This window comes from Castor canadensis, chromosome 1 (genome assembly GCF_047511655.1).
Source record: "Castor canadensis chromosome 1, mCasCan1.hap1v2, whole genome shotgun sequence".
Lineage (NCBI taxonomy): Eukaryota > Metazoa > Chordata > Mammalia > Rodentia > Castoridae > Castor > Castor canadensis.
This window is the reverse complement of record NC_133386.1, coordinates 168,649,591-168,672,907: the sequence shown is the minus strand read 5'-3', so window position 1 is coordinate 168,672,907 and position 23,317 is coordinate 168,649,591. Positions and strand designations below refer to the sequence as shown.

Below are 23,317 nucleotides of genomic sequence, written 5' to 3'. Positions count from 1 at the left end.
CTGAAGAGGATAAATGTGCTTATGGAAGGTTATCTAGGTAAGTGTTTGTTCAGTATTTATTGGATGTAAATACTAACTTGGAGATGTAATGGGCTAGAAAGGTTGTTGACTGAATGAGACTCCTGTAATTTTTCTACTTTATGGGAAGGAAAAAGAGAGACATTGTAATAAACATGGATTTCTCTGGGTTCTAACTTGAACAGATAATAACAATAATGATATAATAGCAGTTAATATTTGTTGGCTATTTGCCAGTGACCATGCTTAGCCCTTAACCTGCATTTCATCAATTTTGTCCTCAAACCAAGTCTGGAAGGAATACTGGCAGATAGTATTTTAAACATCTTCAATTTAACAATGAAGAAGGAAGATGTAGAGTCAACCAACTAGACTATATTCATACTTTACATAAGTAGAGAGGTGTGGTTTGAACCCAAATGGATCTAACTCCACAGCACTTATCAGAAGTATAAAGCAGAAAAGAGAGACATTTTGCCAATGTTTCTCTGTTAGAAAGTGAAAAAACTTTCAGCTTATTTTTATTTTTGTTTTGTTAGCATATATTAACTGTACAAAATAATGGATTTCATTGTGATGTTTTCATACGTGTTCATAATGCCCTTTGATCATATTTACCTTCCCCTACCCTTTCTCCTGCTGGTCCCCTACCTCTTCCCAGATAGTCTGCCCTTCTATTTTCATGCCATTTAAAAAAAATCTATATTCCTCATATGAGAGAAAACATGTGATATTTGTCTTTCTGAATTTGGCTCATTTTGCTTAACCTGATGATCTCCAGTAAAGCTGTGACTTTAAAACATGTCTGTCAGACATGTTTTAAACGTGTGTCAGCTTGGCTAAACATGATGCCATAGTCTATGTTAAAAAGAAAACATGCTGTGAGAGCATCACCAAAGTCATTCCCAAATTAGACTTTTTTGTTAATCTACTTATAGAAATTCCAGATCATATTTATTTCCTATTAACAGTTTGTCTGCTTAATTTTTTGGTGACACTAGGTTGAGATAGATGAACTTAGTCCTAGGTATTTGCTAGTACTAGATACTTGCCTTTTATCCCAAGCTAACCCTGGTATTTGCCTTGTATCTTTGAGCAATGAGTTCACATGAGATCTTTTACATGGTACACTAGCTATATGGCTAGATATTTTTTAAAGTGGCTTACCCTATTGTTATATTGTAGGAAAGTGAGTTGTGCCTGACAATATTCCTCCTAAATAAGATAATAAAAAATCCCAAATAGGATTTTTAAGTATTCTTTATACAAATGTCAATTCTAATAAAGTATGTAAGTGAACATACTTTATTGTTTTTAGAATTTATTTGTTTAATTATCACTCAAATTGGCATAATATTTTCTTTTCATTCCAAGTAATTTTTGTGCATTTTTAGATACTTAATTTTTTTCTGATAGAGCTAAATGTAATTTCTTTGGTTTCTTCTTCCTTTCTTTTTTCCTTTCTTTGATTTTGACTTTGTCATTTTTATAATATGTTAGTCTTTGCCTGTGACACTTTCCTACTGCCTGATTTTTGTACTTTTTGTTTCAACATGCTTCTTGTTTCTCTGTTTAAATCCTAACTTCTTTTCTGTCACTATTACCTGTTACCATCAACTTTGATTTGATCATGTGCCTAGAGTGGAAAGTGGAAGACAATGCCCAGAGGTCTTTTACCTTCATGAAAAACAAATGATGAGTCTCAATCTTTTTAAAAGGGGTCAAGTTCATAAGGCTAATGGTAAATCTAAGATCTGTTGGTATGCATATGATTATCAGAGAGAGGCAATTTTCTCTTTAAATGAAGACATTTTCATCCTGATTGGGGTTAAAACTTCTCCTATCTCATTCTTTTTGCCTTGCCCTTTTCTCCCACCATCTTTGTGGTCTTTTTATGAGAATAGTTATTAAAATACAGTTAATTTGTTTTTTCTTATACAGATTGTACTTTTCTTCACTAAAAATTGTGCTTTTTACAAAATATGCCTACACATGTGTCCAATCATAGTAGCTGTATAGTAGCTGTACAGTAACCATTTTGTTTTCATGTTATCTGATGCTATTAATTCACCTTTTATTGTATTTATGTGATTCATCTTTTCTTTTTTTGTGCTGTTTCAGTATTTTATTTCTTCTGTCATTCCATTCACATTTGCTTGTGTCAGAGTGAAAACTAATGTTCCAGATCCCACTCCTACTAGAAAACTAATATCAATGTAAATGTGGTCCGATCCTCTCATTTTATGAGTCATCATTTAGAGAACCGATGACTGGAAAAGTCTAGGCTATGGCTGCTTCCAGGAAAGTTGGCAATAAGAAAAATGTCCTAGCCATTTGTGGTTTGATGTGCTCATAGATGACATCAAAGCATCAGCCATTGAGACACAGATGGCAGAAACAACTATTTATTAGGAATATGTATGTATTCAGGACAGTCCACCATGTTCATAGAAAGTGTCTCCAAATATGGTAATGGGTGGTTTCCAAATACAACTGTATTTTAAAATTTAAAAAATGTCATAAACAATATCTCATTCTACCCATATGGAATATGTTTTCTTTTAATGATATTAGCTGTCAATCATCTAAGGGATGTTATGTCATTATTTTAATAAAGGAAGGTTACAGTATGTCTTATCCTACTGGCAGCTCAGTGTATTTCTAACTCTTACAGTTCCCTTAAGAGGAAAATTACTTTTTTAGTACATTAAATGAGGACTGAAGTCAGTTTTTTTAATGGGTACCAATAAACTTTTGTTTTAGATTGTCTAAGCTGCTCTTTCACAGGTAAAGCTTGCTTTCAAAGACACTTGGCATAGTGCTCGTCTCTTCAGTCACTTCACTATGTAATTTCACTTATCTTGGGAATTTTAATTGGAATGAGGCTTAGACCCTTTTTCAAATATAAATATTTGGATATATTGCTTTTTTTTTCTTTTAGCGTATATTAATTTTACATAGGGGTTTCACTGTGCTGTCTCCATACTTGCATATATTTTACCTTAATCAGATTAACCCCCTCTATGGCTATTCCTTTTGCCCATTCCCACTCCCCACTATTTTTAGTGAGTTTCACTATGCCCTCTTCATATATAGACATGATGTATTTTGATATTATTCACCCATCATTCTCTTTTCCTCTATTCCTCTCATTCATCCCTCCCAAAAGTCCCACATTTACACTCATTATATATAAACATGAATATATATGTATATATATCCACATATATTAGATCTACACTGTATTTGAGAGAAAACATGATATTTGTCTTTATGAGCCTGGCTTATTTTGATTAACATGATGACCCGATTCCATCCATCTTCCTGCCAATGGCATAATTCCATTCTTTTTTATGGTTGAATAATACTCCAGTGTGTGTGTGTGTGTGTGTGTGTGTGTGTGTGTGTGTGACATTTTCTTTACCCACTCATCTGTTGAAGGGCACTAAACTGATTTCATAGCTTGTGAATGATGCTGCAATAAGCATGGTGTGCAGCTATCTCTGCTGTATTCTGCCTTACATAACAGGAGTAGCAGGATCATATGGTATTTTTAGTTTTTTGAGGAACCTCCATATTGATTTCAATAGCGGCTGTACTAATTTACACTCATACCAGCACTGTGTATAGATTCCTCTCCCTCTCTCCCCCATTCTCTTTAGCATTTGTTGCTTGTGTTCTTGATGATAGCCATTCTGACTGTTAGGCAATGAATCTAAGTAGATATATAACCTCTTCTAGGGGCAGTTTAAGTGTAGTAATTTCATCATCCCAAAGATGAGCTATTGTTTCACACCATGAGACAGGCAGCAAAAGAGAGTGAGAGGGGGACAGTAATAGTGAGTGCCCTTTACTGTTCTCCAACAAAGTACATTTTTCTCAATTCATAACTTGTCAAAATTTTCCTTCAAGCATTTAAGAATATCTCTGTAAATTATCCATTATTTATTAATATTCATAAATATATTGTTTCCTTTAAAAATGATAAAAACTAGATAATTTCTTTTTAAAAATTTGTTACTTTGGGACAAGTTATATATAGTATGCAAACCTCCCCTAATTTTAGATTTAAGATATAACTTTCTTTGTGCTTTTGTACATACAAAACAATTCTTTTTTGATGGAATTATTTATTCCCTCACATTGGTCCTTAAGAATCTTAGGAATTGTTTGTCTTGTTCAGAATTTCCTTCTTCTATAAAAGTAAACCATTTTAGCAGACATTGGTTGATTTTCTCCTATGTGGCATATATGTAGTTTGAACATAGTACATTGATTATTATTCAGTCATTGAGTTGCAAGTAAAATTTTGATATATATGTGTTATAAAATAACCTGAAATTGCTCTGCAATTGGAAAACCTTTATCAACATTTTTAGGCTAAACTAGAATTGTATTTTCTTCTGGTATTGGAAATTAAATTTATAAGGAATCATTCACTTTCATTATTATCACTTTAATTATTCACTTTCTATGATACTTAAACAACATTCTATCAGAGACATTATAAAGTTATTTATATCTTTGGAGGTTATTCATTTAAGCATGTTAAGAAAAGAGCAGGATGAAGTTTGATGAAATCTTAGTGCTTTGTGTAGTCCAAAGATTTTATAAAAGATTGCATTCACCAAAGATATATGAGTTTATTTCTTTAATTGGTATTCTTTTAAATACTAGCATTCCAATATTTATATTTTCTGATTTATTATCAAACATGCTTATGGTCATTTTCCTTTGTGTTTATATTTTCTTATTGTGTATATTCCAATTATAGAGTTTAATTACCATTAAAATGGTAATATGATAAAGATAAGTTTTACAAATGATAATATTAAAAACCCACAGAACTCTTTAGGAAGGTTTAAATGCCATTAGAATATAAAGCAAGAAATATATGCTTGTCAAATATACAGTATAAATAAATAATTTAGATGAAAATGGTTGACTACATTTAACAAAGAGTCTACCAAATAATGAAGGGCTAAAGAGTGGTTGTTAGATTTGATGTACTTCATTGTATATTGTAAGTAATTGCTATCCATAAAAATTCTATGGCTTCTGTATGAGAAAAAGAGACATTTTGACAGGCAATAGTAGCATGAAATGACAGCAAGTACAAATCCTTGGCAACTGTCATTATCCTGCTGTTGAATTCACATCCAAACTATGTGATAACTTAGACTTGAATATTTGTATTGAGCCATGGTCTGTCAAAGTAGCCACACTTCTTACTTATGAATAGAATTATTAGCCACATGCAGATTTATGCCATAGAAGTCTAAATTTACCAAGAATGCTTTGTGTTTCAGAAAAGCAGGGGGGGGGATTAAAAATGCCACATATTTTATGCTTACACTAAAATTTCTGGTGAAATGTTTTAATTAAGTAAAAGTTTAATTTTTATTTATTTTTTTTTTCATTTTTCTTTTATTATTCATATGTGCATACAATGCTTGGGTCATTTCTCCCCCCTGCCCCCACCCCCTCCCTTACCACCCACTCTGCCCCTCCCTCTCCCCCCACCCACTCAATACCCAGCAGAAACTATTTTGCCCTTATCTCTAATTTTGTTGTAGAGAGAGTATAAGCCATAATAGGAAGGAACAAGGGTTTTTGCTGGTTGAGATAAGGATAGCTATACAGGGCATTGACTCACATTGATTTCCTGTGCGTGTGTGTTACCTTCTAGGTTAATTCTTTTTAATCTAACCTTTTCTCTAGTTCCTGGTCCCCTTTTCCTATTGGCCTCAGTTGCTTTAAGGTATCTGCTTTAGTTTCTCTGCGTTGAGGGCAACAAATGCTAGCTAATTTTTTAGGTGTCTTACCTATCCTCACCCCTCACTTGTGTGCTCTCGCTTTTATCATGTGCTCATAGTCCAATCCCCTTGTTGTGTTTGCCCTTGATCTAATGTCCACATATGAGGGAGAACATACGATTTTTGGTCTTTTGAGCCAGGCTAACCTCACTCAGAATGATGTTCTCCAATTCCATCCATTTACCAGCGAATGATAACATTTCGTTCTTCTTCATGGCTGCATAAAATTCCATTGTGTATAGATACCACATTTTCTTAATCCATTCGTCAGTGGTGGGGCATCTTGGCTGTTTCCATAACTTGGCTATTGTGAATAGTGCCGCAATAAACATGGATGTGCAGGTGCCTCTGGAGTAACAGTCTTTTGGGTATATCCCCAAGAGTGGTATTGCTGGATCAAATGGTAGATCGATGTCCAGCTTTTTAAGTAGCCTCCAAATATTTTTCCAGAGTGGTTGTACTAGTCTACATTCCCACCAACAGTGTAAGAGGGTTCCTTTTTCCCCGCATCCTCGCCAACACCTGTTGTTGGTGGTGTTGCTGATGATGGCTATTCTAACAGGGGTGAGGTGGAATCTTAGTGTGGTTTTAATTTGCATTTCCTTTATTGCTAGAGATGGTGAGCATTTTTTCATGTGTTTTCTGGCCATTTGAATTTCTTCTTTTGAGAAAGTTCTGTTTAGTTCACCTGCCCATTTCTTTATTGGTTCATTAGTTTTGGGAGAATTTAGTTTTTTAAGTTCCCTATATATTCTGGTTTTCAGTCCTTTGTCTGATGTATAGTTAGCAAATATTTTCTCCCACTCTGTGGGTGTTCTCTTCAGTTTAGAGACCATTTCTTTTGATGAACAGAAGCTTTTTAGCTTTGTGAGGTCCCATTTATCTATGCTATCTCTTAGTTGCTGTGCTGCTGGGGTTTTGTTGAGAAAGTTCTTACCTATACCTATTAATTCCAGAGTATTTCCTACTCTTTCCTGTATCAACTTTAGAGTTTGGGGTCTGATATTAAGAACCTTGATCCATTTTGAGTTAGTATTGGTATAGGGTGATATACATGGATCTAATTTCAGTTTTTTGCGGACTGCTAACCAGTTTTCCCAGCAGTTTTTGTTGAAGAGGCTGCTTTTTCTCCATCATATATTTTTAGCGCCTTTGTCAAAGACAAGTTGGTTATAGTTGTGTGCCTTCATATCTGGGTCCTCTATTCTGTTCCACTGGTCTTCACATCTGTTTTTGTGCCAGTACCATGCTGTATTTATTGTTATTATCAGCAAACATTTTTAATAAAACTGAAAATAAAGCAAATGTAACTCAGATTACTAATTATATTACTTCAGAGATGGAGCGATTTTAGGATTAAATCTAGTGGTCCAGCAGTGTTATCAAAGAGACTGGCTCCCTGTGTCTTTTCCTTTGCCATCCTCGGAATATTAGCCAGCTCCTCAGCTTGGCCCTGCCTGCTTGCAAGGTAGCTCATTGAATGTTCACTCAACAATATCCAAAAGATGAAGATGATTGTTTGCTCACTTTTGTCTCTTTCTTATTAGGGGAAAAAACTTTTCCCCAAAAGACCTCTCATGTCTCTTTGGCTAAAGTTGGGAAATAAGTAAATCTACTGCCAGGGACAAGGGAGGTGGAATTACCACCACTGGCTTTAGACCATTTAGTACTTCCCACTGAGTCTGACTGGAAGATACATACCAAAGCATATAAGGATGAGTTCCCACACATAACTCAAGCTTTTTAATCTAAGGAAAACTGGGGGAATGATGGTTAGATAGTCACCAATGCCTGGCATAACTTTTGGCTTCAATTTTATTATATTTTATTTCTTAAATTTTGTTTTTTTGTCAGTGGCATTTTTATGACGCATTTTTGCATAATGTCATAGTTTACTGAAGAATAATTTCTGCATATAAATCACTAGTTGAGCTGGTCATGGTGCCTCAAGCCTTGTAATCGTAGCTACTCAAGTGGTGAAGATTGGGAGGATAGCAGTTCAAGGCCAGCCCAGGAAAAATTTGACAAGACCCTATCTCAATCAATGACTAAGCATGGTGGTATGTGCCTGTCATCCCAGCCTCATGGGAAAGCATAAATAGGAGAATCATGGTCGGGGCCAGCCAGACATAAAGCAACACCCTATCTCAAAGCTAATCAAAGAAAAAGGGCTGGCAGCATGGCTCAAGTGGGAGAGCACCACCCTAGCAAAAGCAAAGCCCTGTGTTCAACTCCGAGTACTACCAAATAAACAAATCACGGATTGAGTTCCTTTGGAAGTATAAAAGATGTAAAATAAGGATCTTACGTTTGGAGAGTGGGATATAAATGATCTGAAATCACATAATAAATAAAGCCAACATATCAAAATGCAAAACCATAAATCAGTTTGTATACAGGACCAAAGGGAATGATTTGGAATAAGGGATAAGTAGAATCTGGTGGGACTAACTCCTCCGGTGTTTTTTTAGCTTGATAAACTTTGATGAGGTTTTCTCTAGTGCTCTCTCTCCTTTCTCTTTCTCTTTTGTTGTTTTTTGTTTTGTTTTGTTTCTAGTGCTGGAGTTCAAACTGAGCCTTGTGTAAGTACTGTACCACTTTTTTTTTGTGTGTGTATGTGTGTGTGTGTGTGTGACAGGGTCTCACTATGTAGCTCAAGTTGGCCTTGAACTTGAACTTGTGTCCTGGATTACATAACAATGATGTAACCTGAGATCCTCCTGCCTCAGCCTTCTGAATGCTGGAATTATACATATGTGCCTCTACACCCAGCTGGTGAGGCCTTTTCTATGCTCCTAAATCCTGAATTTCTCCCTATAATAACCAGGACTTTTCCTTCATAGTTAATCACAGTTTGCAATAGCAAATTTATATGTCTATTTGTTTGAACATTTCTCTCTTCTAGTAGAGAATATTTGTTTTAGTAGAAGGGGTTCTAGAAAATGTAATTCCTGAATTCATATTAACATTGATTAAACACTTCTTTTTTGGCAGTGCTGGGGTTTGAACTCAGGGCCTTGCTTGCTAGGCAGGTGCTCTACTACTTGAGCCATGCCTCCAGCCCTTTTTTGCTTTGGTTATTTTTTCAGATAAGGTCTTGTGCTTTTTGCTCAGGCTGGCCTCAGACTGACCTTCCTACTGATACCTCCCATATAGCTGGGATTGCAGACATGGATCACCACACACATCTTGTTTGTTGAGCTGGGTCTTGCTAACTTTTTGCCTGGGCTGAACTTAAACCACCATCCTTCCACTTTCTACTTCCCTAGTAACTGGGATTATAGGCATGCACCACCACATCCAGCCCTAAACACTTCTGAAAGAAGTAAATCATACACATAGATAAGCTGAATGAACCCTATGGGTAGAAAGGCATACAGATAAGAGCTACAGAAGGTAATGCATTTCGGTTATAACTGAGGCAATTTATAGAAGAGCAATGAACAGCACCAGTTGTATGTGAGACCAAAAAGTATGACTTTATTAGGAGTTTTCTTCAAATTGCTATGATAAGAGACCACTAATTGCTATATAATAAGCCACTAAGTTACATTGGTGTTATTAAAATAGAGGAAATGAGAAGAAAATTTGCTCTTGTCAAAACTAGAGTCATCTTCTCAATTCTTATCATGCTCTTTTTTTCCCTCCAGTACTAGGGGTTGAACTCAGAGCCTCATGCTTGCTAGGCAGGCATTCTACCTCTTGAGTCATGCCCCCAACACTTTTTGTTCTGGTTATTTTTCAGATATGTTCTTGATTTATGCCCATGTCAGCCTGGACCACCATCTTTCTATTTGTGCTTCTTCACACAGCTGGGATGACAGACATGTGACAACACACCCAACTTTCATTGATTGAGATGGTGGGGTCTTACAGGCTTTTTGCTAGGATTACAGAGGTCAGCCACTGTGCCCAGCCTATTTTCTTATATTTTTAGATTTCATGTCTTGAATTAATTGTTGTTGTGTAAAGCAAAAATATTAAATGAGTTTTAATGAGGGTCTCAGAGAATAAGCTTAGTTATAAATACTAACTTGGAATATCAAAAGGGTTGTAAAGTCCACAATATAAAAGATGATCTGTTCCTGATAATCCTTTTGAATATAATATAAGCCAAATGCAAATGTGTTGTAGTCCTGTTTAAGAAAAGGAGAAAAGCTTAGTTAATCTCTTAATATACCTTTTGGTTTTGTAATTCTGTAATTTGTCATATTCATTGCCTCCTATGTAGAAATTACTGAAAAGATTAATTTACATAAAGTTTTATAATTTTTAATTAAATGATAGCTGTAGTGATAAAGGTTTAAGATTAAATTTTGACATTTTTACTCATTCTTCTCTAATCACATATAAAATTTTAAAATACTTAACGTTTTAAATAGACATAGACACACATAACCATATTTGCTCTTTTTCTACAACATAATTCCTAAAGAGTTATTCAAATTACAAAATGAAGCAATAGTTTTTCAAAAACTAACTATAAATTGTAATTCAGAAATGATGGAACTGATATCTTTGAGAAAAAGCAAGCATATCTGAATATTTATATGTGATTGGATGCCTCTCCCCTTAAAATATTCACTTTAGGAAGTAATTTATTCTAAAAAGCATTTTTTAAAGCTCTTCTTTGGGTTTATCATCAGAACGAGGTTCATCATTTTCAATATTTTTAGTATGGAATAATGATAAAATTTAATCTCAATCACTTTGAAGTTTTCAGAAAATAAAGTAGCTAGCATCAATTTGTTATACAAAGAGGTAATAAAAACTTGATATTTGTATAGCTAAGTGGTAGGCAGAATGGTTCCCCACATTCCCAGATATGGTTTCCAAGATTCCAACCAGCATGCTCTATGTAATTCCCTCTTCTTCATTGTGGGTTGAACCTATTAATGTAATGGGATAGCACTCTCATGGTTGCATTATATGGCAAAGCAGAATATATTTTACAAATATATTTAAAGTACATAAGGCATTGTCTTTAAGGTCATCAGTAAGGAAAATTTCTTTGTTGGGTCTGACCTAGTCAAATGAGCTATTAAATAAAAGATCAGAGAAATCAGAGAGATAAGTTACTTCTAGCATCACAAAGAGATCACAGTCACAATGTGCTCTACAACTGGCAGGAACTGAAATCAGAAAACAACCTGAATGAGCTTGGAAGAGGACCCTAAGCATTTGATAAAATTGAGGCCCCAGCTGACACTCTTTTTAGGGAAGGAGGAGTGGTACTTGGGTTTGAACCCAGGACTACATGCTTGCTACACAGGTACTTCACCTCTTGAGCCATGCCTCTAGCCCCTTTTGCTCTGGCTATTTTGGAGACAAGATCTCACTTTTTGTCTAGGGGAGCCTAGACTGCAGTCCTCCTATTTCAGACTTCCTACTGTAGCTGGGATGATAGACATGCACCACCATAACCATCTTGTACTGTTGAGATGAGGTGTCATGAAGTTTTTTCCCTGGCTGGCTTTAAACTTTAATCCTCCTGATCTCAGCCTCCCAAGTAGCTAGGATTACAGGCATAAGCTACCAGCCTGGGCTCCCAGCTGACATTTTGATTTCAGCCTTATGAGATCCTCAACAGAGAGTACAACTAAGCTTTGTGAACACTCCTGACACACAGAAATAGTGTGGTAATAAATAGGTGTTATATTAAATCATTAAATTTTTGATAATGTTGTTGAACTACAACAGAAGACTAATACACATAGGTAGGTAGACAGATTGTTTTAAAGGAAGTACATTTCTGAATATGTGACTTATATTAACTCAATGGGGTGGAATTTAATTTTCATGCTTAAAAGTGTTTTGAATAAACAATGAAATAGTAAATTGGGATATTTGTTAGAAATTGAGGGCTTGCATTTTAGTTAGGAAATAATTGGTGAGAAATAGTGATTCCAGCTATAAATATACCAACACAGACGTGGATTCACGGGGTGGGAGAATGAATTTCTGCATATGATAGTAGCACAGAACTCTTACTAAAAAAGGAAGCTACTTGAGATCTGTTTGTATGTGAACTATTTATAGCTATAACAAAAAAATGAGCAGTAGAAACATAGCAGAGACTTCAAAGAGAAGCTGATGAGACTTGTCTAGAAAAATTAAAAAGGAAATCTGTGCTATAAAATTAGTCCAGGCTCCAAAATGTTATGGAAAGTCTCAATAGTAGGTAAGAAAAGGGTGAGTTTTTTTTTAAGGGCAAAAGACTATTTCCTAGAACAGTTGTTTTAGGAATCCGCATAGAAAGAAATTACTTAAACTTTTCCATGGAGACTATAGATGAAGCAATAAATAAAAGTGAGCACAGCACTAAACTCAATTCCATATCAATCAGGAAGGATGGAGTCCAACAAAACTACCATGCAACTTGCTGAATTTTTTAACGATAACAGTAACAAATGTAGATCTTCAATTATAATGTAAAATGTATGTAATTAATAGTTTATAAGAAAAGCAGGGAGGACATGATGTAACCCCCCCAATCCCAAGCAAAGCAGAATTTTGGATTTGAGCTTCCTGTATAAAGTCAGGAGCCATGAAAAACAGGTACACTATCCAAGAAAAAAAATACAAATAAGTAATATTCACCAGCTCAAATAATATAATGGATATAAAGCATTCAAAAGTTCTTATATTGTCTTGACATTAACAAATTAGTAACATATTAAAGTTTAATAAGGTAAGGATTCATATTGTAACCAGTAAAAACAAAGTTAAACCATGTGTAAGATGCAACATGATTGAAGGGAAAAGAAAATAATTTAAACATTTTTAATCTAAAAGAAGATAAGAAAAGAATATAAGCAGGTAGGTAAAACAAAATAATTAGTCAAGGTTTTCCAGAGAAACAAAACCAGTAGGCTGTTGTGTGTGTGTGTGTGTGTGTGTGTGTGTGTGTGTGTGTGTGTGTGTGTGTGTGTGTCTGCATGATAAGATATTGTCTCACCTGAGTTGTGGAGGCTGAGAAACCCCGTAAGTTGCCAGCAGTGTTGGAGGCAGCAGTGTTGTTTAAAGGCCTGACTGAGAGTCAGAAAGCTGATGATGGAGCTCTCAGAGTCTAAAGGCCTGAGAGCCAGAAGTGCCAAGGACAGAAGATTGATGGTCAGCTGAAGGTCTCAAGCACAGGAAGGGAAAATCCAACCTTTAACTGCCTTTTTGATCTATTCAGGCCCCCAACAGATTAGATGATGCCCATCAACACTGCGGGGGGCCATTTGCTTTACTTGGTCCACCAATTCAAATGTTAATCCCCTGAAAACACCCTCATAGGCAGAAACAATGTTTAACCTGACATCTGGGTATTCCATGGCTCAGTCAAGTTAATATGTAAATTTAAACATCATGGGGAGATTATAGATATAAGCATTACTGTAAACAAACTAAATTTTCTAATTGGAAGACAAACTGTCTTGATGAAGAGGATAACTGTATAAATATATATTAAATGTAAATAAGCTCAGTTCTCAAAAGACAAAAGCTATGTTTGAAAGGAGGACTATGTCTACACATATACATGTACATATTTATATGTTTGAAGGTAGAATTTCTTGGGATTTCTAAGACATTTTTCAGAGGAGAAAAGGATTTTTCAAAGAAGAAAGTGGGACAGATAAAAGAAAAACGAGGCTACAGTCTTTGGGGAATCAAATATAGAAATTAAATCTAGATATAATAACTGTATTAACTAGAGGGCATTACTGGTTCACTGCTACTAATGTAGAACTATCTCCTTATCCTGCCACGTCCCGCAAATGGCTGTCCCATACTCCAAATTTCCATTTTCCTTCTAGTAGTATCTGTTTATATGCATCATTTGAATAAGAGATCCCATTTTCTAATTAACAAAAAATAAGGAAGTAATAGGGGTAATAAATAATATTATAGGATTATGGTTAAGTAGGTATTCTGAGCAAAACTGCCTAGACTTGAGTTCTTGAGTTCTATCTCTGATATAGGCCTGCTATATGACCTTTAGCAAATTATTTAAGCCTTTGGTTTATTCATCTCTGAAAGGAAAGTAATCATATAAGGTATCATAAAGAGTATAGGGCTGTTGTGAGGATTAAATGAGAAATATACGTGAAGTGCTTAGAATAGGGATTGGCATGAATAGAGCTGTGTCGGCAGTAGTTATTAGAACTGTTACTGTTGTCAATATGAAGCTTATGACACTGTATTTATTCCTTGTCTGACCTTTTGGACTAAATGACAGCCCCTCTAATTGGGCAGTTAAAGGGCAAAAACTGATGGACCTATTCAAGGAGGATTCCCTGGGACTCTGTCCACAATTTCAGGATCTCAGGGTTCATGCAACTTAGTGCAGGATAGGATTGGAGTCAAGTCTCTTTCACCACCGGTGCAGTGACGGTGACACTCTAAGCACTGGAATGTCTGGGAGCACTCAGTGGCAACATTTTGGCATGGACACCATTGCTCATGTGATGGTGGTGGCAGTAGTGAGGCAGCGAGGGAAGAAGAGAGTTCAAACAGTCGTGACTCACCAACCAATTTTTAACAGGAACTTAAGGAGGTACTTTTAGGAATTTGTAATGCATTCTTAGAAATAAATGAGAAGGTTGTTGAAGGGAGAATTAAGTCCTGTATTATGATGATGAAGTTGTCATGCTGGCAGGTTTGGGTTTTTTTTTGTCTGTCCTTAAGATGGACACAAGGAGGGCAGTCTTACCTTTTGATTCATATTCCTTTGGGCCAACACTGACAACAGACAAGTGAGCCAGATGGTCCATTTTTGTTGCGTCTCAGTGTTGCCCGTGTAACCATATCTTGGGGGAACTGGGAACTGTTTTATAGCTCTGTGAATCTTCCTCTGACTGTTGATACTCCTTCCCCAGGGTGAGGGGCTTAGTGGCCATTTGCAGCTGTGCTGCCATTGCTGCAGAAACACTGACATGACAGCTGCTGCACACCACCCGTCATCACCGTTGTGAAAGTCAGATGCCACATTTGGTCTTCAGGAAGGTCCTTCCTGGGCTAGAGTCCAACCATGCTCTTAAGACATTGTTTGCCATAGTCTTGAACCTGGGTGGACCTTCAGAGTGGAGGAAGGCCACTCCTCTCCCTAGTCTGCTCAGTCGGGGCAAGCTAAAATAGATACGTGTGATAACAACAGTAACAATAACAATACAACTTCTTGGATCCCAGATTTTTAGCTCCCATTGATCCTCTGTCACATACACACACACACACACACACACACACACACACACACATTTCCCTGTAACAGATGACTACTTAATAATTGAACATTTTACTCATTTATAGATATAAAAAAGGCAGACCAGAAGTAATGTAATTATAATGATATCTGTGGATGTGAAAGTTTTGGAGAGGGAGCTGTCCTTGCTGAGTTTTTGTCAGTAGGCATGTTAGTTTAGAGTTGAGCGTATGTGTATGTTAAGGGGAGTTGTATTATGTGTAAAGAACTAGCATTATGTATAATTGAAGAACTAGCAAATTGGAAAGAGGTAGATTTGGTGTGCACAAAAACAGTCCCAGTTACAGTAACATATGGAAACTGACCATCCTTTCTGCTTGATTATTGTACAGCTCTATATTCTCAAATATGTTAAAACTTGTTTCATTTTATTTTACAAGTAAAATCTAAACAGTCCATCTTTCTCACATCATCCCAGGTCATATAATCCTCTGTCCACACACCATTGTTCATCTACATGCCACTCTTTCAACTTAAACACGAGTTATGGTGACCAACTGCCCCAGTTTGTCTGAGACTGAGGGAGTTCCTGGGATGTGTGACTTTCAGTGTCAAATCCAGGACAGTGCTGAACATATCGGGATGCAACCTTTACTAGCTTTATTCCTTCTCAGGTTAAGCTGGCTTTCAACAAATTCTTTTCATATTTTACCCAGGTTTTCTATTGGGGGATAGTTTGCAAGTTTCTTAACGGTATGGCCCACATTTCTTTTACTTTAGTATTTCCTTATAGAGAGAGAGAGTTGGCATTTGATAAAATGATTCTCATTTAAATTTTTTGTTATATTGTTTCAAGCATCCCACAAACTTTTTTCTTTAGTTTAACTAAGTGAAGTAATGAAACTTAGAAGGTTTTATGTTAGTAGAACGCTGTCACTTGCTGATTACGTGACATTGGGTAAATTCATTTAACCTCTCTGAGCCTCAATTTCTTGTCTATAAAATGGGGATAAAAATACTACCTACCTCCCAGAGATATTGTAAGCATTAAATAAAATACCAGCCAAGCGTGCAGTATTTTGTTTAATACACAGTCCACAATGAGTTGTTATGTGGCAGTTGTTAATAGTGATTACAATCAAGTCACTGTATTCTTCCCCACATTGCTTCCTTCAGGGAGTTGATGTCATCCCAGGCAAAAGCAGTTATTAAAACTACTGACGAGGATTTGTAGCCTCCATTTGGCCCCACCAGACTTTTGCATTCAGCGGTGGTATTGGAAGGGTCAGGACTTCAGGATGACTCTGCACATCAAACAGCAGCAGATCACAGCCATGAGGAAATATCAAACCCAGATAGTGACAAATCAAACAGTAAAAACAATTCTTGTTTTATATCAGCATCCAAGAGAAACAGACGTGGCAGTGTTCCTGTGGGTCAACTGAGGTAATCAAAGCTGTTCTCTGTTCCTTTTAACTGACTGTTGAAGCTCTTTCCCTTGAGGAGAATTTATAGTGATTCAGTTGACTATTTCAGACATTAAATATAACACATCTCTTGGGTTTTGTTTCTGTTTTTGTTTCTTTGAAAGGATCAGAGTAGAATATTGCTAATTACACTGTGGAAAACATGAGATGCACTTCAACCTGGATAACCAAAAACCCTGAAAAAGAATACTTGAAGCAGAATCAGGCTAGGACTAGGAAATATCTTGGCTCCCAGGATATTTATTTTAAGAAATGAATAAATATGGGCTTTTGATATTTTGCATTATTTTAAAACAGGATTGAACTTATTATAAAGCTGCTTGTGCATATGTTTTCACATTGAGATTATTATCATAAATGGTTAAGAGTTCATGGACTGAAAACAAAAATCAAACTGAGAAGCTGAGATTCCCATTTTTTAGGTGTTTGAATATGTAGATATATTGTGGTTTAAATTTACCTGAAGTTTTCATTTTAAAATGTTGACTTTACTTGTGTGACATTACTGTTTAACATGGTTAGAGAATTCTGAAGTAAAAAATTTACCATGTACTTTTGCCAAAAAATAATAAAGATGAAAACAGGTTTTACCTGAAGATAAAACTTAGAAATTTTACCTCTTACTGTCCAAACAATTTGAAATGAAGGCAATACAATTAAATTTAGAATCAAAGTTTTAATTATAACCTATATGAATTTTTAAAATCAAAGGCTTTTCATAAATATGAAAACTCGTAGAAAATCTTAGCATTTTCTATTTCATGACAGTAACACCATATTACTTTTTTTTATTATAATATAGCAGATATTCACTCTGTCTATCTATCTATTTATCTGTCTATCTATTTATCTAATTCCTCTCTATGTATCATCTATTTAATTTTTCAGGTATATAATTAAAATGAATGTTTTGGTGTTTTATCATGATTAAATGATTTAGCTGAAATACGAGCAGCACTGGTAAACTTTTCTTGATCTAAGTGTTTTTCAATATTAGTGTCAATCTCATTCTATAAAAAAGTCTTATTGGGCAATACTTACACATACAGAAACAATCTTTAGGGCTTACATTTGAATAAATGTTGGATACATTTTTTTAAATGATATTGTTGTTTAAAAATTTTTAAAAAGTGTTTAGTAATTAACATTACCAATTTTTGAGTCTTTTTTTTTTTTAGAGTCTTAAAATTTTCCTCTCTAAAATTTCATTCTGCCCAGAACTGGCAAAAATTGTCTCAAAGATACAAACTTCAACCAAGAGTGATTAAAGTAACAGCTTACAAAAATGGATCTAGAACAGTCTTTGCCAAAGTTACTGCACCAACCATCACCTTGGTAACTAATATTTCAAAGTTTTCAGTGCTTTATTTTCTCCCTTACTCTCTTTATAATATAAAAAATGAAACACAACATTTATTGTGTTAAAATTTTCTTTTTAAGAATCAATGTGTAAATTGCTTATATATACAATAGATCACGCAGGTATTTTATTCTTTTCCTTTTTAAAACCAATGTAAAATGGTATAGTTAGCAGTTAAACTGAATGATTAATTAAACAAATATGATGACATTATATTTTATAGTTATTGAAATGACAGATTGTTTAAAGGTTAAATTAGAAATAATTAGATATCCTTAATGCTGTGATTTACCTTTCGTTTCCATGTATTCAACTGCTAGAAAATAGTTACAGTATATTGATCAAGTTACTGAATTTGACAAGTGACTCAATTAGGCTTCTATTTTGATGGTTAGATCCTTTTGTTTTTGTAGAAATGTGTTACTTTCCTTGTTGTAAATCACTTTGTCTTACCTCTATTTTCTTCTAGCTGCTGGAGGAGTGCACGGACAAGCTGAATCTGAACATGGTCGCACGACAAGTGTTCTTGGCAGACGGCAAGGAAGCCCTCAAACCTGAAGATGTACCCCATGAAGCCGAGGTTATGTTTCAACAGGAGAGCCCTTTTTAGATATATTAAAAAAAACTAAAGGTAAAAAGGGAAAAAACACCCTACCCCCACATACGATAAATTGCTTAAGGGATACAATTAAAAAATGATTTTCATCCTGTCTTTTTTGCATGGTTTAACAAAACTAATGTTTACGCATTTACAGCTCAGTAAGAGGATAATGTGCTTAATGAAAGAAAAATCCACTGACAGCCACGTTTATTGCCCTTCATTAGCATTGGTGCTTAATTTAATATAGATCTGAATAGACATTAGGGAGCCTGCAGGAGGTTAAATGGTGAAAATATAATAAATTAAATCAGAGATTATTGAATTTACTGTTTAGTTTCTGTGACACTCACCAGACATAATTCATTAGACTTATTCCTCCAGAAAATAGTTCAAAGTTTTAAGTATCATCTACTCATTTATACTCTTGGTCTTTTTTCAGATGGCATTAATGTAATTAAGAAAATATGGCCAGTAATGAACATATAATTCTTATATACATGTGATTTGCCTAATAACATTTTTCCTGAGGTAAGTGCCTCAGCTTAATTTTGATTTTTTTAACCTCAAAATATTATATATGTATATATGTATGTATGTACATATGTATGTATGTATGTATATTCTATATTTCAGGTCAGGCTTCTTTTTCAATGCCCATTGTTTTTAACATGTCAGAAATGGGAGGATTTTCTGTAATTAAAAAATTGTTTCATCAGTGGGAAAGAATAGATTTTAAGAGAGAATTAAAAGTACTAATATCTAAGAATATTCTTCCATGCATGTTGTATTCAGAGTTCATTTTCAAGTGCTATATATGATAATCAGATTTGCATAATATAAGGAATAACAACCTTGCCATAAAAATTCAGTGTGTCTAACTGCTGTACTCCTTTATGTTTTTTATACATTATTAGAAGTAATTTTTTTCTGTAAAATTTTTTCCTATAAAGCTGGTGAATCAAAGGCAAGTCTAGGCAGTAATTGCATAAGTAGAAGGAAAATAATTCTGGAGTTCATTACAGATGAGGTGATGAAAATCCCTCTTGTATTAATGTTTCTGTATAAAAATGATACTAGGATTTCTATCTCTTTGATATGTGATCATCAGAAAATAAGTAATTTCTTGAATTCAATAGAAAGTTCAAGATAATTTGGCCCTTGTAAAGAAACTTGTTGCTATAATACTCATTAACAATTCCCAGTGTAATGGAATAGACCCATATATTTTCAAACTTTTCATTTAACTTTAAAAGACAGCTGCCTTTATTTTGTATTCATGGATATATTTGCTTGTAGAAAAATATGAATCTTAGTAGGCAAATATGTTCAGATTTTTATGTATGATTGCTTCACGCGATCCTTGGTTATTTTGGTTAATTAGAAATTCTTGCCTTTCTTATGGATGACAGTATCATAGAAGAGATATATAAAAAATTATTTGTAGCTAAGCTAAGAAGAAAATTTCCTGAACATGTATGACTCAGATAACAATGTCACCCACTTAACTAAGCTTGGTGAATAATATTTAAATGTACAAACTAATTTCCTCTTACTTTTTGCTTTCTCTTTTATCCTTTTATAAAGCTAAGTTCAGAACAAAAAACTTCTCTGCTTTGTCTGCATATCTTTGGCTGTGTTTCACTGTGACATGCACTGCTGTTCTTTTAGTACCAAAATGTTGGCACACACTCCTGAAAATTTCACACCATCTCTTGCTGGATCAGCAAGCTTAACCCACCAAAATCTGGTGTTGTGCAATGGTTTTTGACTGATAATCAATCTTTGTGCTGCTCGACAGTTGTTGCTGGGACACAGAGTAGAGCAGGTGGCAGATGTGTCTTGTCTTTTGAGAAAAGAAATTGTAGGTGAGCTTGGACACAGACTAGCATATCACATGTCCATTAAAAAGACTTAGAAGTATAAATGGGGGAAAGCCACTCATCTAAATTATGCTCATATATAAGCTTAAATGCTGATATTTTATTTCTTTCAGAATATTAAGAATACAAATGTAAATATGCATGCATTATACACACAAATATATGTGAAAATATTTAGCTTAATGTACGTGATGTGTTTATAGATCACTCACATATTCCTATAGACTTTTTCAAATCGTCTAAGTCAGATTGAAGATGACCTTTCTAGCATGTGTTTTATAGAATTATCAATAATCTGCTAACTTGGTCACAAATGTACATAAAAATAAAATGTGTATGAATAACTGAAGATAGTAGGTACATTTAGGGTGCAAAGGCATTATCAGAAGTTGGAAGATTGAACATGCTAAATGTAAACAGTGAAAAACAAGATTTGGTGTTACTGATAGATCTTTCTAAATAAGTATGAATATTTTATGTACAAAGTCAAAGAGTCAGTAGCCTGACCTTATTTTAATTTACTGATTTTCATTCATGCAGCAATTTATTAGAGCCTACTATGTGCCCATGCAATAGGTCAGACCAGAAACAGATGAAGGTAGAGGCTCATATTCTGATTTCTTTCTTTATCATTATTTTTTCATCTTTTATTTAAATTCAATTTACTTCAATAAAAAATTGAAAACAATAAACATTTTTATTGAGTAACTACTATATGTCTAGCCCTGGCATAGGGATAAAATTGGGTAAATAAGTTATAAATCCTTAAAACCAAGAACACTATTCAACACTGCAAATCAAAGGAAAACTTTTCCTCCAAAAGAAAACTTATTTTATTTCTGCCACAGGAAGGTCAAAAAAATCTATGTATATTTTGGCAATTATATTTCCATACTTTATTGGTTTCCTTATGCTTTAGGAAATCAGTGTTTAGGAAATCAATGTATATTACCATAAATGTCTGTTATGGTAATTCCAGATTTACTAGGATAGAAAAAAACCTACAGAACATCTCTGGTATTTTAACTGTTTTGCTATCCCTATTGAGCATCACTGTTGACAACCAGTGGCACTACATTTAATAGAAAGCCAGAGAGCTATTCATCACAGACCTCGAAACACAAAGCTTTCATTTAGAGGTCAAGCCAAGGTCAAGACTGACATGAAGTACTCCCTGTTGAAATGCAGTCTTAGAATAATTCTTACATTTTAATGTTAAATGCTTAATCCAAAAGATTAATTATGTATGAAAAAATTATACAACAGAAATATTTTATATAAGAAGTGTTAGTAAAAATGTCTTATTAGATCTTATAAATTCTGATATTTAAAGATTCTGATATTTATTAGTGATACTATTGGAATCATGAGGATGTAATTACTGAATTATTAGAAAAGGCATTTAAAAAGTTTTCATATTCATAACTATATGGTTTAAGTTTTATTCAGAGTTTCCTAAGGCTTCTGCTTGCTAGTGGCACAGGGAAAAGTTTTGGATCAGATCCATGTGGTTTATAAGAATTTAGCACCTTCATAAAACTGCTAGGAACTATAGACAACTCAAATAGAGTTTAAGGAATGGTTTGTGCCCCGTGATTACTTAAATATCTTAAAAAGATAATGAGAAGGAAAACTGCTTAGACTTTATCCATTAGGTTCAAGTTCCATATGGAGCTCTGATTGTCTTTAAAATATTTTAGGTTTATATTTCCACTCTTTCTATATATCCTACTGTACTATTGGGTTTCAGAGTTATCATTTATAGTGATTCATTTCAGTCCTGAGTGTGGTTAACCAGAAGTGGAACTGAGTATTATGAATAAGATTTATACCTTATATATAGTGTATTATGAAAATGTAGTCACAGAAAAAAAATCCATGGAAGGAGTTCTTGGTACCATACCTAAGATCTAAATTTAAACCTAGAGATTTTCTGCTGGCTGCCATGTGATCTACAAAATGAAATAATTTGCTGTGACAGGTTGTGATTGACAAGAATATGTGTGAGCACATTTAAAATAGGCCATCTTTTCATGTAGAAGTAAATGTCAGTGAAATGATGGATTCTCATCATTTTAATTATTGATGATTTGGAAATATTTCAATTCCATGACACACAAGACACATTCTAAATAGCAGCATAACACTTTTTCTCATATCTGCGTCAATAATGAAATGTTCTGTCATATTTTGTTTTTCAAAAAATTCATTAGTTTAATGAACCTGGATTCGTGCGTTATATTTTGGTTCCATTATCTGTCTAGTGAGTTTGTTGATTTTTAATGGTGTGTTAAAAGCACAAGTTTCAAGATGTGACCCACTACCCACATCATATCACACCTTGCTATTTCTTCTGCTTAATCTCAAGACAAAAAGCCATAGTTCTGCCTACAACAATTGCTGCTTTCTCCTGCTAAAGCTAATGCTAGACTTATGTGATGCCCACCTACAGAGCAACCACAACTTAATTCAGGCAGCCACAGGAGTTAGGGTTGGCCTTCCAAATTCCCTTTTATTGCTTTGTTTGAATAATACATGTATTAAGTGAGACTGTTAGCCCATTTTATCTCCCACTTAACTGCATATACTCAAAAGCAATAAAAAAAAAGTCGCATTTTAGATAGAAGAGTCTATCTAAAGAATCTAAAGAATAGAAAAGATTCTTCTATTTCTATAAGTTAGGGTAAAACTATAGGCATATATTTCATACATTTCCCAATTCCTAAAATTTTAAGTGTGTTATGTGTGTAGTGTACTCTTACTACAAAACTAGATGCAGATTCAAAGACAATTACAGGAGACCCTCTCCCCAAAAAGTGTCCTTACCAGTAGGACAACTTAGAATATGTGTGCACATCACTAGCAACATTTCCTTATACTGTCAAATTTAAAATCATTGTGAAATATTCAAATTCCTAAACATACTCATGGAATGTTGAATTGTGTACATACACAGAAGCTATACTTA

At 34.5% G+C, this 23,317-nt stretch overlaps 1 protein-coding gene across 1 annotated transcript in view; it reads left to right on the top strand.

Annotated features, from left to right (window-relative positions):
• LOC109674440 (doublecortin domain-containing protein 1) overlaps positions 1-23,317 on the top strand; it is a 248,901-nt gene that overhangs the window by 7,950 nt on the left and 217,634 nt on the right. Inside the window, 4 exon segments of the mRNA XM_074043394.1 lie at positions 16,198-16,467; positions 17,687-17,843; positions 18,338-18,446; positions 18,449-18,499. Coding sequence (XP_073899495.1) covers positions 16,198-16,467; positions 17,687-17,843; positions 18,338-18,446; positions 18,449-18,499 — 587 coding nt within the window.